The sequence below is a fragment of the Augochlora pura genome, chromosome 7 (genome assembly GCF_028453695.1).
Source record: "Augochlora pura isolate Apur16 chromosome 7, APUR_v2.2.1, whole genome shotgun sequence".
Taxonomy (NCBI): domain Eukaryota; kingdom Metazoa; phylum Arthropoda; class Insecta; order Hymenoptera; family Halictidae; genus Augochlora; species Augochlora pura.
The window spans coordinates 37,635,093-37,655,406 of record NC_135778.1 but is presented as its reverse complement, the minus strand read 5'-3'; the positions used below and the strand labels follow the sequence as shown (position 1 = coordinate 37,655,406).

Here is a 20,314-nt window from a genome sequence, read left to right as displayed (position 1 = left end):
GCGCGTAATTGTTCAATGGGAAATTTTCGATTATCTTCGCAATCCGAGGCAACGATCAGTTGACAAGAATCTTGCGCGCGTTGTTGGTTGGCACGATCCGACGGAAGGGCGCGATGCGACAGTTTTCCGAACGCCTCGCGATGGACCGGCGGCGCACACCCGAGGCCACCGGAACCATTTTGCAATCCGGGCGCTTCTTTATAATCACAGCCAGAGACGGGTCGTCTAGCATTGGTAAAATAACGTGCGAAGCTGCTCTCTTGGCCGCCGCGAACGATTGTCCCCCCGAGACACTTAACAGCACCCTTAACATAAATTTATGCACCTTGCGACGGGATGACGAAACCAGCCCTGAAATTCTGCGCGCCTCAAGGTGTATCGTGCGCAACAATGTACAGCGCCGCGCCAAGATTCACTCGCGTGTCACGCGGCTAATGGAGTTCATGCGTTTTTACTGCGACCATAAATTGTTTTGTGTGCGACGTTTACGTTCCTCGCGTCGGACGTTCCCGCGCGTGCGCAGGACTTTTGTTTCTCGTGTTCATAGGAATATTTCATTCCCCCGAACGCGAAGCACTCGTTTGTCAGCTTTACATTCCAACCGTTTCATTGATAATTACTTAGCTTGCGGATATCCGATAATCGTCTTAGACTAAGCGCGCGCGGCCTTCTAAGCTAGATGAACGGAAACCGTCGGTAAAATTCGTAAGCGTACGTCGGACTTTCGATCGCGAACATTTGAAACAGAAATTACGACGGCTCGCGGTTTTCTGTCAACCTAGCACTGTCTAATTTTGTTTAAACAAGCGGAGGTGTTTTGAGAGTTCGCTGCTAGAGACCTGAAAACGACACGCGATCGAATTATATGATTTTGCTTCCGAATAGTTTGAAGAGAAGAATGAAAGTAAAGACAAAGAAATAATTCGAGAAAGATAGGTTAGGAAAGAAAGGTAGAGGTTAGGGGGTGGGTAGGTTGGCTGCAAAAATGTTTAAAGATTTCCGAGCTTCGTAACGTGGTCCCGGCTGCAGCTAATAATACTTGCACAGATGGGAAGCTTGCATGTATCCGACGACAAAAGAAACTGTCATTACCCGTCGCAATAGATGCGTGTGGAACGTCGACGCTCGCACACGTTTCCCATAAGTGCGTCGCGCACACGACCAGGCGTTTAGCTCCTTGCCCACGTCACATGGATGCCACCCTCCCTCATAATTTACGGCAAAAGGTTTCGCGTTTTCGATAAACTACCGGGATCAGCATCGGGCTCGGAATGAAATCGTTTAACGGGTAATTACGCTCGGCCGGCAATAAGAAAAGACGCTTACAGAGTGGTCTAAAGAGCGTTTACGATCGCGGCCTCTCAATAATTCAACTGTTCGTTTAAAAGCATACCGAGCCGCCTGACGTTTACAGTTATTAAACAATCGCGCAACGACCAGGGATATATAGTTAGGCCGGCGGGACAAAAAAATTCTCACCGTCGATCAGCGCGAGATGTCGTTCGCCCTATTACGTGGCGTTAATTCGCGATTACACCGTGAGACGTGGGCGCTAGTTGTCTTGTATCATACGAAAAACAACCGTCGACTTCGCGTTCGAGAAAAACTGTTATCTCCGCTCTTCTTTTTCTTTTCTCTTCTCTCGGCTGCCTTCTCTCTGTTTTTCTCTTTATTTCGTTCGCCGCCGGGTGCCGTCGGCCCGTATCCCGCCCGTCCCCTTCGCGCTACCTGTTTTCGTGAGTGAAGACAAATCGATCCCCTTCGAAGTGGTATTTCAAATAGCGTCCTGCGAGAAGCTGATCTCATTTTAACCTCTTCGGCACGGCTGGATTTTGCGCGTATGAAATTTTTCGTAACTAAATTACCGTCTTTATTAATATATATTTTCTTTTGGTATAGTTATATATAGTATTAGCTATTCAATAATTAATAATATAAAGCACAAAACATCCGCGGAAGCCACTATAATGACGCCTAGTGCCTAAGAGGTTAATCGTGGCTGCAGTTTCTTGTAACAAGTAATCCTATTTAGTCCAGTAGAATTTTAAAGTGTTATTTAAAAATTGCATTTCATTGAAAATAGTTTAAATATTGCGGACCTCGCAAGGGACGTTAGATAAGTGCTCTCTTCTGTTTGCGTTTCCATGTGAGGTGTAGTACTGGAAAAGCTAAGCGACGGATGTTACTTTATATCGACAGTAATTCGGTTTAAACGGATGAAATTTGCCTCCCAAAAATGTAGCATATGAGAAATACTAATTATACTTGTCACACGCTACACTTTAGGGGTGCATTTCATCCCTTTCAACTACGTTAGCGTCGATGTAGAAAATCATATCTAGTTTTTCAAGCACTAAATCATATTTGCGAACGAAAAAATTTGAAAGTGGTCTTTTGGTTCTTTGGTATTCAAGCCTTATGTCAATAACCATAATTCTCGACGATTTATAACAGTACTATCTAGGTACGACTATGATGAGCTTCTATGTTACATTATTGTTTTATATTGATTTTATATAAATATATGAACATTTATTTTTATTTACCTTATATTACGGCAATGAAATATTATTTTGATTACTTGTCAGGAGAATTTCCAAGCTCCCTACCTTCTTCTGTAAAGGAACCGGGTATCTGGATACCGAACGAACGTATATTAAAATTTATTGTGCCCTTTTTCTATAACAAAATTGTTGACTAAAAATATATATCAATAAAAAATGTTCCAAATAACAAAAATTTAACCAAATATTAAAATATTTATACTAGAAATACAAGATATTTTAAGGAGAATATGCAAAAGGGCGTAGCTGGTTATTGACATGAGTTAATTGAATAAATTTTAGTACAAAAAGACGGCTATTATATTAGTTAAAATTTCGACGGTTATTTGAAATGTTAATTTTGCCAGACGTTTCTTGTTACGGAACGGAAGAGCGTTTGAGGACTAGAACGGGACAGGAAAAGGGGGGCCCCCATTATCGGATCACTCGACGCCGTACGGTTGATTTGTCGTCGGGCAATCGAAAGCTTCGTGTACCGTCATTAAGGCCCGATCGCGATCAGGCCGTCGTCCATTTCTCTCGGGCTTTCGACACGGCTCATTTCTCATTATGCTCGGCATTTCTCGCGCATCGTGATTAATCGGTCGTCAGGGGGGACGGTCGCGCGCGAAAACTAGATGGCACCCGGCGACGCGAATGAAGAAGTAACCGTGGCAGGTGCGCACGCGCGCGCGAACGACCGGGGCGGGTGTAGGACTCGTAACCGGTGTCGCTTCTTTTAAACCGGGGAGGGGGGACTCGTTTTCGGTAATTTGGACGTAATGAACGATCGTGTGTCGATCGTGTTGTCATTATGTTCCTCCATCGTGTTACGTGCTTACCTTTAATGGGACTTTAACCCGTTACCATTCATTTTTACCCGTATCCTCGCGTTCAGGTGTTACGAGTCTCGCATCGCAACCGGCGACGAGGAAATTCGGATGCCCGAAGTTGTTCGGAGACGAACCGATCGTTCGCAGTATTCGAACTGCAAATTCTGCTGAATATTATTTCACTTGAACTGCAGATTTCACGCGCTTATGGCTAAATTGGACAGGCGAAATATACAACTGGAGATTGGGAACATTGTTATACTATTTTCGACTCGAAATTATCCAAGCGTACACGTTTATCGAATTCCTATTCCTTGCAACCGACTTTCTTTTTTTGCTTTGCATAAAACTCCGCAGTCTTGTCGCGTTTTATCGAGAATGGTCGAGCAAGCATTTCCGTTTAAACTCAGATGGAATTGTCGTAATGGCGTCAGTGACATTTTTTGAAAATGTTGACCTGTATCACTATACTATGCATGCCAAAATATTAAAAAGGCAACTGAATAATCAATAACACTCATTTCTCGTGTTAAGAAAAACGTGAGTTTTGTCATTACGACTCTAAACCACTCAAATAAGGAAAGTCTAGCGTCGACTGTAATTATTCGCAATCGAAGTCAAAAGTCCGAGCGAAAAATGATTGCTCGATGTTCGCCGGTAAAATAATAATGAAAGAAATATTTAGTACAAAGTTCGGTATCCTAACAGTTCGAGCCAGCAGCCCTGATCGAAAGCATCGAACTCGCGAAAAGGGCGCGCGTTAAATAGGTGACGCGGGTCGATCGATTAGATAAAGAACGGAGGCCTTCGGTCGGTCGTCGTACAGTTTTCGTTCGACTGTTTCTTTTCGAACGAGTAGCACCCTTTTTTACGCGCGGGATAGAGACGCGAGATGAATTTAATCCGACAAAAAAAAACATATACAAGATACACTAGAATAAGAGGAGACCGGGATGAGTTCTGCCGACTAACAGTGTGCCCCCCCTGTCTATCGTCTTCAAGGCGATGGTGTCGTCTGTCCAGGTTCTCCAGCAGGCAGGATCCGTGGAGAGGCTCGGCAGGTTTCTGTGGTCCCTGCCGGCGTGCACCAGGCTGCATCGGCACGAGAGCGTGCTGAAGGCGAAGGCGATCGTCGCCTTTCATCGGGGACATTTTAAGGAACTGTACAGGATCCTCGAGAGCCACACGTTCAGCCTGCACAATCATCAGAAACTGCAAGCCCTGTGGCTCAAGGCTCATTATATCGAGGCCGAGAGACTAAGAGGGAGGCCTCTGGGCGCAGTCGGTTAGTATTATCAGACACCAGTGTTTTGTACTTGGACCATGTAGCCGCCGCTGCGAGGAGAAACACCGCATGCCACATTTTCATTTCCATGTTATTGGTCGCTTAAAGTTCTGATGCCTAATGCTTCGTATTAGTAACGTTTCAAATCGCATAATTTTATTCAGTCTATAAAATTTGCTTTGACAATGTTTTCTGATGAATATCTCGAAAATCTCTTGAAATTCTGACGCGCGGTGTTTTTTCTTGTATTCTCAAATATACTTATAGACACGGCTTTAGATAATTTTTTAAAATCATCTACATGTCATCGGACACATAGCAAGCTGTACAAGCACGCATGATATACGATGCTACAAACGCGTTAAACGCGCCTCCGATTTAAACTTGCACGACACGTCAGTCATTTCGAACGGTCATTTATCCAGTGCGACGTCAGACACGGGCAATTATCTCTGTCCATCCGAGCTTATGGATTTTCTACACACATGCCGCTTCTAGCAGTATATAGATGGTCTAAGAGGCAGGACTCGGAATTAAGTGCACGCAACACGGCGAACGTCGAGAGCTACGCCTTCCTGACTTCCGTCGCGCGTCTCGCCCACCCGCGTTCGCCTAAATGCTACGCGCGCTCGCTTATGCTTTATAATAGCAACAGGCACACGCGCTCGATGTGTTCCGAGCCGATAGAGGCGAGGGGGTCCTCGTCATCGGCGTATTGCGTGCACTTAATTCCGAGCCTTGGTCTAAGGTTTTATCGAGGTACAGTATTTCCTCCGTAACGTCTTGCAGCTTGGGAGACGTTCAGTAGATGAGGCGTACTTGATTTAGCAGTTTGTTGCGCAAAATGGCAGACATAGAAACGCGACGGTAAAAAGTTCGCCGAGTGCGACGCTACGGAGGAAATACTGTAGCGTGTTGTAGCCATGTTATGTGTACGATACGGCGTATTATAGAACAGAAACTACCCCGAAAGAGGTAGAAAAATATTCTCTGGAACTAATTACTTATGTCAGAATTTTCTTATTCTTTACGATTGGAATTCATATGTGTACAACATTCATTAATTCATAAAATACGTGTGTCAAACGTGCAAGTGCCAAACCTTTACCTTACGCAGTAAAATTTACCTAAATATGTCAAAAATAAATTTTAGTAGAATTTAACTAAATATGTTTAAATAAATATTAAAATAAATAACAAAGCAATCAGATAAAATTATGAATATAACTTGAATAAAAAAAACTTTATATTTTATATTTCATCTTGTGGTGGAATTCTTGAAGTCGTGTAGCCGTGTTAACGATTAGTAAAAATTAAAACAATTCATTTTTGGTACCTTTTTCCCATAGTGAGATAGCTTTGTTTGCACAGCGTTGATTAGTGTTGCGCAGTGAATTTGTCAAACTATACCTGAATAACAAGGCGAAGTAATGGACACTCTTGTTCGACGGTGTCAGTGTTTATTTAACAGTCTAGCGTCCCGTCGAAGTGAGAAAGCCAGTTATAGGATATAACATGATCTGTGAGTCATGCGAAAGACTTCTAGGTTTATAAGTTAGACGTCAGATTTCTGATCGCTCTCGGTGATAGAAAGTGAAATACACAGAGTGTCCCGTTAAATTTGATTAGTTTATATATTATCTGCACATCGAATAGTTTACCATTACGCAAACAAACGCGGTCGATTTTATTTCATTTTGATTGCCCCACGGGAAGCAAGCTAAATATTCGAAACGTTCGAACGACTTGTACAGTTTGGTTAACTTGGATCCTGAACATTTTACTGCTCTTTTCTTTTTCAAAATAGAGCCGATCGTAATATATATATATATATATATCGGAATACCTGAAGTGGTTTGGTATGCACTGTTAATTACCGCGTTAAGTATAAGGAGTGCCAAGCTGTATACGGCATAGGTCGATTCTCGTTTTCGAGGTTATGAAAGAAAAATAGTACCAATTACAGTCTAACAATTAACTTCTGGTGATATTTAATCATTTATACACGACTAGGTTTAATTCAAATTACTATTATTTCTAAAACGAATGGACAAAAGTTTAGTGTAACATTCTTCGCGATTTTTATCTGCAACACCCTATATATGTATTTCTTGATTATTAAAATAGGGTTTAAAATTGAATTAACATTGGTGCTTTTATTATACGGCGCAGAATTCGTAGAATCTGTAGCAACTGACTTTGGAGCCCCAGAAAGAAAACTAGTCCCCTCGTATCTTTGGATTGTTTTGGTTAATCCCCCCCAATCAGCCTTGAGACCCGGCGCATACGATACTTTTCTTATCTTCGGTCAAAGACGCTTCTGGAAACGTTGAATTATTATTGTATTCGAACAATAGCTTCATTCTAGTGAATAATCTAACGCACGTGAGCCACTTAAAAGCGATTTTAAGATAGTTTCTCGTCAGATTAATTCCATATTATTAAATCATTTTAATTATTTTATTTATTTTGACTTAAAAGTCCGGCAATGGCTTACATAAAATAGTTTCAACAATTTTTTACGCTATTACATTTTACGAAATTTTTAACGCGTCATCTATGTATTAATTTTCTTGATTCACACCATTTCTGTATATAACGGCATAGTAATCGAATATACTGCAATTAATAGATTACGTTACATTTGTATCGAAATATAGAAGCTAAATAGAACGTTCTTTAATACGTAATAACTCTAATAGACCAACAATGATTCATCGACATTGAAAAATTCTTCGAATATTCTCGCTATTTCAAATCGCCGCGAACGCATACAAATCCCGTGGTTCGGTTTCATAAATTCGCTGTCGCGCCAAGGAAAAGCTCGAACATTATTAAACGGCGAGCGCGGTTATTTCGAAAATACAGCGCGGTTTTTCTTCGTGATTTAGTCGAAGCAACGCTCGCGAGGTGGTGAAATGTTTCATTCACATATTTCATCGTTGTGTCTCGCGGCTATTCCAACCATTCCCGGCGGAGCCAATATGAAAGTTTTCACCTCTCTCTCTTTCTCTCTCTCTCTCTCGCTGTGTTCCCTCTCCGATTCCATAATTTCGTTTGACACTACTGACGTGTACGCGTAAAAATACATACAAGCAGAGCGGGCCGCGCAAAGCGGAGATTGTAACAACGCTCCGGATTTAATTCACCGGCGATCATAATAGCCGCGCGCGCGGCGGGAACATATCGCGGAGGAATAAAACCCGCGCAGCGGCGCTGCGGCAATTTCGCGCTCGCGCGCGCGCGGGCCATGCCAGTTTTATTTCCGTCGTGCCCGTTGTAAACAGAAGGATCGCGGGTTTAACGAGCCGACATTCTAATTAGATCTTTCCATTTACTTTCGCGGACCGATTCCGCGTCATCCGATCTGTTGCCGGGGTCGCTAAAACCAGAGGGCAAACCGGAAAGCGAGCGCTTCTTCGAACAATTTTCGGTGATCTTTGATAACGAGCAGGCTGCAGATTTCTAGGCAAATTCGAAATTGTTTAAGCTATTTATAAAAAAAACAGTTGAGTCTGATAGAATTGTATTTTCTTTTTTAGTTGTTTCGACAAAGCGCGCGGTATATATTCTTCAATTATTCTAATGTTTTTACGGTTCTCTCCTTTATTTTAGCCAAAATTTCGTTTAGTCGAGTTCGATAATTTTTTAATACTAAATCGAACCTCTACATAAATCGCTATATTCAAAATGTTTAGAATTAAATATTTTACTTTTTCCTTTAATTGTTTTCTCGCGATTAGTAATATCGGATTATATACGTTGGTTTAACACGTTTATTTTCTTTTTAGCAGCGGAACGTAGGAACGGTCGGATTTCGATGACTATACCGTCGAATATTAACCCCTGCGACGCGGAATGCGTTAGTCACGCGACATAACTTCTGTCAAGGATCGGTGCGCGATTCCAAAATGTTGGCCAACGGTCGCGCATACCGACGTTTCCATTGAGGAATTCACGGGTTTTCTGTTCGCGTCACGCGGCGGGCCACACTATTTTAACGCGGCGTGTTCCTAATCTTTATTTACACGGGACACCGAGAGGATACCGATAAAAATCGGTTCTGCTCGAATACAACAACCGGCGGCCGATGTGTAAAACAATGCGCGCGCGCGCGGTGCGTTTGCAGCGGGGATCGAACGACAGAAATAAAATGGTGTCCGTTGCGTGCAACCGTTTCAAAAATACCGCGGCCGTTATTTCGATGCTTCGCTGTCTTTAACGTAAATCACGTAATCCACCCTTGACTTGACGCGGTTTTCTTCGTAATTGATGGCTGCGTCGCGCGGCGCGCCGATTCTCCTGGCAAGGGAAAACGATGATTTTCCGTGGAAATCGGCGGCGAATTTTATCGGAACCTATCTCACGAATTCAAAGTTGGAACATAATAGATAAAAATTGTGAGATAAATAAATTGGAGATAAATAAAAGTTTTGTGGATTAAGATATAAATTAGAATGCCGTTAATTCAGATATAAATAAGAATATCATTAATTTAGATGTAGATAAAAATACCATTAATTTATATGTAGATAAAAATATGGAAATTTCGATATGGATAAGGATACTATTAATTCAGATGTAAATAAGAATACTATTAATTCAGATATAAATAAGGACACCATTAATTCAGATATAAATAAGAACACCATTAATACCAAATAACACCAAAAATTGCGGGAATTAAAATGTAAAGAAGAGTTCTATAAATAACATATGAACACATAGAAAAATAGCATTGCCTTAAACACATTCAGAGAATTACAGTAAATGGAAACAATTGCGCTTGAAACTTAAATCGACTAACTTTCTCAACCGTGTCAAATCGAATGAAATTGCATAAAGAGAGGACCGAATTTATCTTCTTAAACCGTGTCAAATTGAAACCATATAAAAACAGCACCAGGTGTAAATGTCAACATATTCGTCCGGCAATATTTTTCCGCGCATCTGTTCGTATCTTTCGAGGGCAACGTGTGCAAGATCGTTGAGGAGAGAGAGACAGCGTCGAACGACAGAACGGGGATACGTTGAATACAAAATTGACCGAAGACGTTTGAATTTTCAGGGAAGTATCGCGTGCGACGTAAATTCCCCCTGCCGAGAACGATCTGGGACGGCGAGGAGATGTCTTACTGCTTCAAGGAAAAATCGAGGAGCGTGCTACGTGATTGGTACGCGACCAATCCGTATCCTTCGCCCCGTGAGAAACGGGAATTGGCGGAAACTACGGGTCTCACCACCACGCAAGTCAGCAACTGGTTCAAGAACAGGAGACAACGGGACCGTGCGGCCGAGCACAGGTATTTATTCTTGTTGTACTTGTTCCCAACAGCGAACAATTACCGTACTATTCTTCCGCGAGATCAGAAGTCTCTGGAACAGTGTACATGATTTTTATCTGAGACGAATGAATTTTCTCCTACCTTCGCACGAGCGTTCGATACTCGTCGCCATAATTATACGAATTCAATTCGGCGACGAGTCGCGAGAAACACGCGGACGTTGATCATAAAACTCTAGGGCTACTTCAAGTTCCTAGCTGAAATTTACAACTCTTTTTAGTTAATATCTATTAGCAGAAATGTCGCGAAACCTTTGAAAATCCGTGATCTACCGATTAAGCTGCGTCGGATACTTTGGAAAAGTGATATTAAAATTGCGTGAAATTTTTTCTTATTCCTCGATAAAGTTCTATTGATATCGCCAATCGGCTGCGATACTTCGAGCATTACGTAACGCGCCACAATAACCGAAAATTGCGACATGCCAGACGCGTCTGCCTAGTTTTAGGCGTGGGAGCGAAGCTAATAAATAGTAATAAAGCAGTTGCAGTAAAAATGTATTAGTAAAGTAACAGTAGTAAAAAAGTAAAGTAGTAAAAAGTAAAAGTAGTAAAATTATATAAAATACAAGATTTATGAAGAAATAGGCAAATTTGACTCGTATAAAATTTTATAAAAGTCGTAAGATATATTTCTGCAATTATCAGTATAAATCACGTTAATAAGATCGGTATACTCGTCGAAATAAAATAATTTAAAACAGTAGGTACTAAAGCGAGCAGTAATAGTACACGTTGCTTTATAGAAATGAAAAAGTCGAATTTGTTTCGATTTTGTAGGTTGTCCGTTTAAATTTTTTTCAATAAAACAATTTATTCAAGGATTATCAAATCTTCTTAACACGCAAACGTGTGATCGACCACATATTACAATACACGAAAAACTCGTTGAAATAAAATAAAATTCGCTCAAGTAAAATAATAGTTAACAAACTGTTCGAAAAAAATCTTATATTTCCGGCACACTTTTCTCCGAAGCTTCTTCTTTAAACTTTCATGAACCGCGAAACTATGCTACCTTTTTTTATTCTCTTCCGCTTTGTCTAATAATAGCACTGTGCGGCACAAATCTATCCGATTTTTAAACGGTGACCACTTGCCTTTCGTCGTTGACGAACATGAACCGCCCGGTATAAATAGTACATCGTTTTTGTCTAAAATAGAGCTGTACAGAAGCCGAAGTAATACGGAAATCATTGTAGTACCAAAATGGATGAACAGTGGAACCGATATGAAACTGGAGCTAAATAAATATCAGAATTTCCTCGATTTTTCTTTTGAGTCGTTAAGTAGGTATTAACCCCTTTCACTAGAGGCCATTCTAGCTGTAGATCTGAAATAACTTTCCTGGCTCATAATATTTTAATTCTGTGTAATAAAGTGCACTTTTATAAATATGAAAATGATTCTTGTGACTCGCAGCAACAGTTTTACTACTCAAGAATATTTTAAATCTAAACTTTATTGTTACGTCAAGGTTATGTCAATCTTTTAAATCTAAACTTTTTTGTTGTGTCAAGGATATGTCAATCTTTTAAATCTAAACTTTTTTGTTGTGTCAAGGTTATGTCAATCTTTTAAATATAAATTTTTTTGTTATATCAAGGTTATGTCAATCTTTTAAATCTAAACTTTTTTGTTATGTCAAGGTTATGTCAATCTTATAAATCTAAACTTTATTGTTATGTCAAGGTTATGTCAATCTTTTAAATCTAAACTTTGTTTGTTATACCAAGGTTATGTCAATTTTTTAAATCTAAACTTTATTCTTATAAAAATTATCTTCGAAAGTGATAGAACAATTTTAGTGGTTCCTCGGTGTCACTATTCAAATGCAAAGGGTTAATTGTTTGATCGTAAGTGGCAGTATCTCACGTTTTAGTTACATTATATGCCAACGTGGATTTTCGAGCAATCTATTCCCCGTTTATCTATGCATTTATATCCAGCGTTACAATATTCCCTGCGGGTGGCCTTGTTCGAAGTTAATCGACAGCGGCCGCAGTTGATATCCGCGGAATTCGGTTGGCGGGCGCAGGCGTAGGAGTTTCATGTTGTTTGGAAGGTCGTTGCTCTATATCCGATTTTAGAAACGACCGAGCAATCTCGAAGACGGCCTCATAACTGCGTAACGTAGGCGCTGGCTTGTCCCTCGGGCCGCCGCTCGCGTCGCGTGATCCGACATTTCCTCGAAATTTTCTGACTACGCCCTCGCCATTTGTCAATTCCCAAACGACGACGATCTTGCCGCGTTCCGCGGATGCCACGCGGTACTTTATGAAACTTCGGCGACGATACGTTCGACCATTTTCAAACAATTTCATTTGTTTACGGAACGGACGGTGCTCAACGTTGCTTTTAGAAAAAAAGTAGGATTTGCAGCTCGTTTACGATTTCACGGACGATATGTTTCTCATAGACGGTGCTGTTCATCGCTCGTTATTTAAAACTATGCTGTTCGAGATCGTCTGACAACTAGACTGCCATTTGTCAATTCCGAACGTTGTCTGGCATTTCGTGCTCTCCTCGCAATTTCTTAGAATCCTTTAACAAAATGTTTAATAATAGGTGTTATGGTAAACAATCCTGAATTTTATTGTTGACGCGATGGCACGTACTTCTTGAATAATGCAATGTTTCGGCAAGTTCTTCTCGCTTCTTCTTCTTTTTCTGATTTATCAATATGATTTTATAATAAGAGGTGATTTTTAATATACATTTGCATGTGCAATTTTAGAAAAGTTATTTTCTTCTTTATGCTGATGTATATTTTGTATTTATTTTATATCTGTCATATATTTTAAGATATTTATCGCGTCACAGTCTGTCTTAACATTTAAGCAGATTAATTCTTTTAATACGATATTAAATGTTATATAAAAATTTCTCCATTTACAATCCTTTGTCGTATCTCGATTCGGTTCAGAGATCCGAAGCGCGAAAGATTCGTAGATTATGGTCCGTAACACCGACGAAGAACCCGATAATAACGTACAAACGGAACGAACTCTCTCGAAAAAACGATCGGAACTTAAACGGATATTAATTTTCACTCCATTCGCAGGCCGGCAATTTCGCGAGCCGAAACGAAATCGGCCGAGGCGTAACACGAGCCGTTGACGCGCGCTTAATCGAAGCTTCATTACCCAACGGCCGGAAAGTGTTAAAATTCTCGGCTGCCCCGCAGTCGATTTAGGTCCCGTTATAATATATACCCCCCCGGTCTGAAAATCATACAGAAACTGCTGTTCGGTTTTTTGCTTGCCCCGCGCCTCGGGCACTCCGCGCCGCCATTTTCCTTTCGTTTTGCGCCGCGCCGAGAACAAAAAGGAACCCGAAATCTCGTTCAAGGGATCCCTTCATCCGTGGCGGGAGAGAGAGAGAGAGAGAGAAGAAAAAAATCTTCTTTTTCAGCCGAAGTAAAAACTTCAAATTATCCGCATTCCTCCATCTTTAGCGAGGCTTAAAGGATGCTTTTAAACGCCGCGTCGAAGAACTTCATCAAACACGTTTTCGCGTCTCCTTCGCGGCCGGTTCTATTTTGAACAGAATTGTTATTACCAAGCGGCGGATTTTATGCAGTAAAAATTGAAAGATGTAATTTGAGACAATGGGGTATTATTTGGTTAAAGTATTGTAGGAATTATTTAAAAAGGAAGAAAATAGAAATGTAAACTTGCCCTAACCTAATTTACTTTAAAATTCTACATTATGTGTTATATGCAGAATTTTAATTGTCATTGATAGAAAAAAAAATAATACGACTTCTCGATTAAGAATCAGAAATCGCATAATTTACTTGGACAAAAAAAGCTTGGTATCACATTATCATATTATCGTTCTCCAAACTATAAGCATTTTAACAGATTTATTATTATTATACAGTATCGTAGAGGTTGGTAATATGAAACTAATAAATAACTATAGTTACACTTCTATTGTTCTGTTCCTAAATACCTGGACACGTGCCATATTATTTGCATCTAGGATTCCCTAGGAAATCTCTAATCTTGTTAGCAAAAATTACAGATGGTAAATATATTTTCGATCGGATTTTCTTTAGGCTCCATATTTTATTATATCAGATTTATATAAAAATGATGGAAAATATGAATCATATTTTACATACGTTCGTTGCAATAATTTCTGACAAGATTCTCTGGTCACCCAGAGACGTCAACGGTACATCAAAGCAAATTTTCAAGGCACTTGTGACCGCCTGCGCTAGCCAAAGGGTTAGTACGAGATGTCTTCACTGTTCAGGTGTCACGTGTCCGATGATTTATTGTTTCTCCGAAACTAATCCCTTCTGTATGAAGATATTACGATGGTTCTCTACGTTTACCTTACGCGTCTTCTTAATAAAATTTGTAAAATAATTAGAACAAATACATAGAAAAATAAGAAACTTATTTTGCTAAATACTGAACCTATTGAGCTGCAGGAAATATATATAATAATTATAAGTATTTCTAAAGAACGATGAAAAGGACGGACTTTTGCATTTATTAATTTAGATACAGTTACGAAGACAAAAGTTGAATTTAATAATGTTGTTACGGTATCTTCGACTCGTAAAAATTATTAAGGAAAACAATCTAGCAGAAAACAGTGCTTCTAGCTCCTAAAAACGTTGATAACATTTTTAGCATGCATATACAGAAATTAAATAACAGAAAGGTAATCTAGTTTTATTTAATCTCTATATATGCATTTTAAATATTTCATCGAGATTGCTTAACCCTTTTAAGAGTTAGAAACTTTATTTTAGAAGACTTATTTTCACAATCTTTAATAGTTTCTATATCAATTTCAATAAAATTTTCAGCAAGCACAGATCTACAAAAATGCAACGTTTAAAGCGTAATTATTCGCTGAAATAAGAAAGCAAAAGAATTATGAGACGCCAGTTCAATCAATTTCAGTCACGATTGATATTTTCATCACTTCTTCAATATCACGCGATGATTATTGTTAATGAAGGTCGTAAATCGAGCAGAGAGCTAGGTGTATTTTTCAAGTATAAATTCGTCTTGAAATTGCTCGGACCATTTCGTACACGGCAAAGCATTGTCACGCAATTAAATATAGAATTAAGCGAGAACTCATGTTACAATTCAATACTTAATACGATAAATATAATAAATATAGTTACATTTATTATATCTTTACGCTAGTAACAGTATTAGTAACGACTAATACAATCCGATTTTCGGTTCCACGTAACAGTTATTCATAATAAAAGTTCTTCGCAACTGTTTCAAGTACATAACCTCTTCAGGGATGAATTTTTACAGTAGGAAACAATCTATTCCTTTTTTAATTATCGCCCATTTCATCTCATTCGATGAGGTTTCATCGATATTGTCGAGGCACTCCGTAGCGAATAGTTTCCCAACCGATTCTCATTTTCTCTACACTCGGAATCGTTATAATTTTAAGAAAAACAAACGTACAAACACGCGTGGCGATATCCCCCGAAGAGGTTAAACCTACATTATAACAGTTTCGCGAGGCTCGCTTCCGGTGGATAGTCTCGTTTAATGGCGCGTGATGGGAACGACCGTCGCTCGACGGTGGAACGGGTTCGGTTCTCCCGAATCGATGGATACCATAAATATTCGAAAGCGACCGAAGACGGGACGAAAGGGAAAAAGGACGAGCAAAAGTCACGGAGGGTAAAAAAGGAGACAAGGAAACCGGTGGATGCCTCGATTTTCGATGGTGAAATCCGTCGATGCGAATCGGTGGTCGGGGATAGACAGACGAGCGCGCGCGCGCGCGCGCCACTTCTCTACTCGCCGAGAGAATTTCGCGAGGGAGGAAGTGGGAAGCACCACCGTGGCGAGGCCCAGTCCAGTGCACAGCCGTGTCACGCCACGGGGAACGTATCGAATTTCTTATGGCTTCTGTGTATTCCCATGAACGGAGACGGAAGGTCAGAGAGAAACAAGGGATGGAGAGCGAGAACGAGCTAGCGATAGAAAGAGAGAGAGAGAGAGAGAGAGAGAGAGAGAGAGAGAGAGAGAGAGAACCGCGGTGGTGGCTCCTATAGTCCTATCCGATGGCTTTGGGGGTATCGTGGATACGCATGGCATCATTCGCGGCATATTAATTACAGGAAATCCCACAAAGCATTCATACCATCCTCCTGCACCCTCGCTTTCTGCAGAGGTAATTCGCTACGCGTGCGCGCGACTCACGCAACGGACAGGGAACGGGGGTCTCCTCTCTTCGGGAATTATCGAACGACCGAAAATTGTTTGATCGATCGATCGGAGAACTTATTCGCACTGTTCTCGGCTGTCTTTCCCAGTTATCTTAACCCTTTAGGCTCGATTTTGGCGCGAATGAAATTTTTCCTAGCGAAATTTCTTTTAACCCCTTCCCGTACCTTGACGAGTCTGACGCGTCATTGTGATTTCTAACAGTAACCTGTTAAGTAAGGATGTTATGTCGTCTTTTTAAGTCGAAATAAAATTCTGTCTTTTTGCCACTAATATTTAAGCGCTGAAGTAATTGCGAGCACAGTATAAATATTAATTTTATTTCTCCTCCAAGAAATTATTTAATCATTGCATCTGCGAAGATAAAAGTACTGCAAGGGGTTAATATATACTTTTTGTTGGCATAGCTGTATACAATAATTTTGATACACCCTGTATAGTATTAGCTATATATATATTCTTTTGTTAGTGTATTGTACATGTACACTTTCACTCTAATCGCCTACTTTAGTAACTAATAATACAATTGTCATAGTTCTTTTATAAAAGAATTTACGATTGACGAAATGACGATTTTTATGATCGTCAGTTCTTCTTTTTTTTAAATATATATTGTAATAAGTTTCGACAGAGAATAGTATACAAGATCCTCGAAATTAGACTGATTCTAAATATATTCGTACAGATATTCTCATAAAATGACGGAAAATTAAAAACAGTCAATATTCGCATTATCTTCAGATAATTTTATCTGAAAACCATCATGGTATTATTCGAATAATATTCTTCTTTAAATTCGAGTAAATAGAATAAATAGAAAGAAAAAATCGAATAACTGTTACTCGATTAAAATATTCAACTAAAAAGTATTTGCTTATATAACGACCGTAAATAAATATTTATTCGCAAAAATTCGAGTAAAATCGAGCTTTTATCTGCTCGTGTGTCTGACTATAGGCAACCAATACTACTGACGCGTTTCATTCTCGTTGTAATGCGATTCGTCGCCGTTGCAAGATTCGATCGCAAAAATCGTCGCGGTTTCGATGATTTGAAGAGGTTTCGAAAATTCAGACGGTACACAGACGTCCTTTTCAGCTACCGCCGGCAAGTTGGCCCGCAAGCTGATCCGAATTACAGCTGGAACGCTCGGCGGGGGCGGAAACGTGGTTTCGGTATCGGGGCCCCATGGGACTGGGGCGTCTCGTGGGCGTTCGTATCGGGGCAAAAAAACCTGCCGACACCGGGGACGCATGGCGTAGCCTCCCGCGGGAGCTCTTATCGAACGATTTAACGGCCCCGTTTAGACGCGATATACGTACGCGGGCGCGCATGTAATACGCGGACGAAGAACAGACGATTTATTCAAAGGTTCGCGTGATTTGAACTTCTCTCCGCTACGCGAGGCAACAACCTTCAATAATTTAACCCTCGTATCGCGGGGATCGTGTAATAGGCTGCATTTAAAGCGAATCCACCGCGAGGCGATTTCTTTTCTTTTTTTTTAAAGCCACCATTCGTTTGGAATCTTATTTTAAAAGCATTTTATTGTCGAGATATTAACCCTTTGCGCTCGGAGATTAATATAGAATTTAACCGTATAAAATAAGAAATATACATACGTAAATAAGTCACAGGAAAAAATATATATCCCTTAGTAAAGTAAAAATTGTTACAATGAGAAATGCACAGCTGTAGTAACGTTAAAAGAATTTCAGAATATTGTTATATCACATAATATTTGTCAAAGCTATTGGAAGAAGAAAGACACTTTTTTACAATCAAGTTGGACAATTTTTGTTTCGCATAAAAATCAATCTAATAGTAACGACCACCCTTATAATATATTATCTTAGTCGTTTTATATATTTTCAGAGCTACGTCTGCAAACGACGCATGGTGTAATACTTATTAAAGTTGACATTTCGTCGAGAACTTCAAAAACAATCTATACAATTTCATCACTCGACTTTCTGTTTCCTAAACACGGAAATAATTTTGCTATTTTCTCTGTTACATTTTTCTTTCACCGAAATAACAAAGGTGACAGTTTAATCGATTTTCAAGACGCTGTGCCTTTCGTCGGGAGATCGCGCGTGTCAAAACGTGAATTTACTATTGTATAAGAGTGTTGTATATAGTCTACCGCTCTCGATTACGGTACCCGGAATGCTGTCCCGATCGCGGCATGACATGATCAATTCACCGAAACAAAAATACCACGATTTAGATTCGATTTCGTGGAATTAATGAGCGGCGCACGTGGGCTACCATGCCGCCATCATGGGCGAACGAGAAAAGAAAAATTAAACGGGTGCAACGGTGCGAGGCGATAAGAATTGCTTACCGTTTCTGTCGGTGCCGCGCGGATGTGTGGACTTTATTTACGTTTCATGCTGCCTCCGAGTCTTCGCCGGATGAAGAGTTAGACTATCGTGCCTTGATTTTCTTAAAAGTTTCAATGACATAACCTCACATAACCTTCTTAAATTTTATTAGGATCCGTTTTTTGCGGATATTATAATAATATATACGTTTTAAAATTGATATAAACATCAATATTACAAATTTCAACAACGACATAACCTTACTTTCTTACACAATTTCACTTTTCGACACAAAAGAATTTTTAACCCAAGTTGAAAGATTAAATTGCGCAACGCCGATTTCTTCAGCAACATTCTCACGGGTCGCAACAAAATTGGAAATATTTCTCGCTGACGTAGAAGAGACAGTTGCCTGCCCCCCTCCACGGATCTCTATGATCTCAGTCATCATTGTTCTTTCAACGTTGCTGTCGAAAGCAGAAAAACGGTACGCTTTGTCGTCTGGTAGCCGTCGGTGTCCGGTGACCGAACGTGCGCGCGAAACAGAGTAACGCGCAGCGAACGATAACAAAACAAGAAGATGCTGATCGCGAGATTTCTGGCGGCGCCGGCCGTCGTTTATCTGCGCTTCTCTATCATCCCGCGCGATTTTATTCATCCTCGAATGCCATCCGTTGCGTTTTTTTTTCCCTCCGGACAACGAGAACGAAACGGAGACAAAACTTTCTGAAACCCACCTCCCCTCCCCCCTGTATCTAATCTTTTGTTTCCATTGCGCGCGGCAACCTTTCTCGCCGGTGTTCGGTTACTGCTTCGATGACGTCACTGATTTCAACTTTATAGCTTGGCTACGATACAGGGTCATTTTTGATGAGAAATTTTTTTAGGTTACAATAACTTCAGGTTATAATAACTTTAGGTTATAATAAGGTCTCGGGTACGCTGATTTAGCTTGGGTTAAATGTGACTCGGCGCCGACTTTGGATTACTATTCGACTGTCCGCTTTCCGATTGTTAATAGGATCGATCAACTTTCGAGCAGAAGTCGTTACTAAGTCGTTCTCCCATGCGGAACGTGTTCGTTTAAAAATTTTTAATTTCGAGGCGGTTAATAACAAAGTTTTACTGTATGCTTAATTGGTTCTTCTGGATCAGCAAATCGTAGTTTGATCGGTCATTTGAGTTTTTCTATTATTTATAGAATGAAAGACTATAGTAATGTACAAGTTTGTTCACTAAGTATTGTACTTATTTTTTAACTTTTTTAAACTTAACCTTCTGGAACAAAAATTTAAGAAACGAATTTTCTCGGTAACTTTTGTCTGCATGCTGAAAACTTTGCTACTGAAAACCTGTTCAACGTTCCAAGATCATTCTTATATTAACAAACTTCAAATTTAAATAATTATTAAAAATGTATATATAAAATATAAAATAGACTGTAAGTCAGAAATATTATTTTAGATTTAAGATTAAAGTGGCTTCTAGCGCAAAGAATAAATATAGGGCTGTTGAGTCGTAATCGTCGGATCGTTAACCAAGAAACTCGAACAGAAACGAATCGCGAGTTCGAATTAGACGTCTTCGACGAGATCCTCTGCCTCATCCCTGGAACATTCTAGGATGGCTAGCCCGCGCGTTACTCTCCTCCACTTAAATATACTTTTATTACCTTCATTAAGCCCGCCGGGATCGTCGAAAGCCGCGCGCCGCTCTCTCCACGCTTCCGTGTTCCCGCGCAGGAAAAACTCCGTG

The 20,314-nt window shown here is 40.1% G+C and overlaps 1 protein-coding gene across 2 annotated transcripts in view; it reads left to right on the top strand.

Moving 5' to 3' along the window:
- The window catches only part of So (SIX homeobox 1 protein sine oculis), a 69,117-nt gene that overhangs the window by 12,181 nt on the left and 36,622 nt on the right, over positions 1-20,314 (top strand). Inside the window, exons 2-3 of one of the 2 annotated variants that reach the window (XM_078186600.1) lie at positions 4,400-4,661; positions 9,730-9,964. In XM_078186600.1, coding sequence (XP_078042726.1) covers positions 4,400-4,661; positions 9,730-9,964 — 497 coding nt within the window. Of the gene's footprint in view, positions 1-4,378; positions 4,662-9,729; positions 9,965-20,314 lie in introns of both variants that reach the window. The other variant, XM_078186599.1, reaches the window with a different exon arrangement.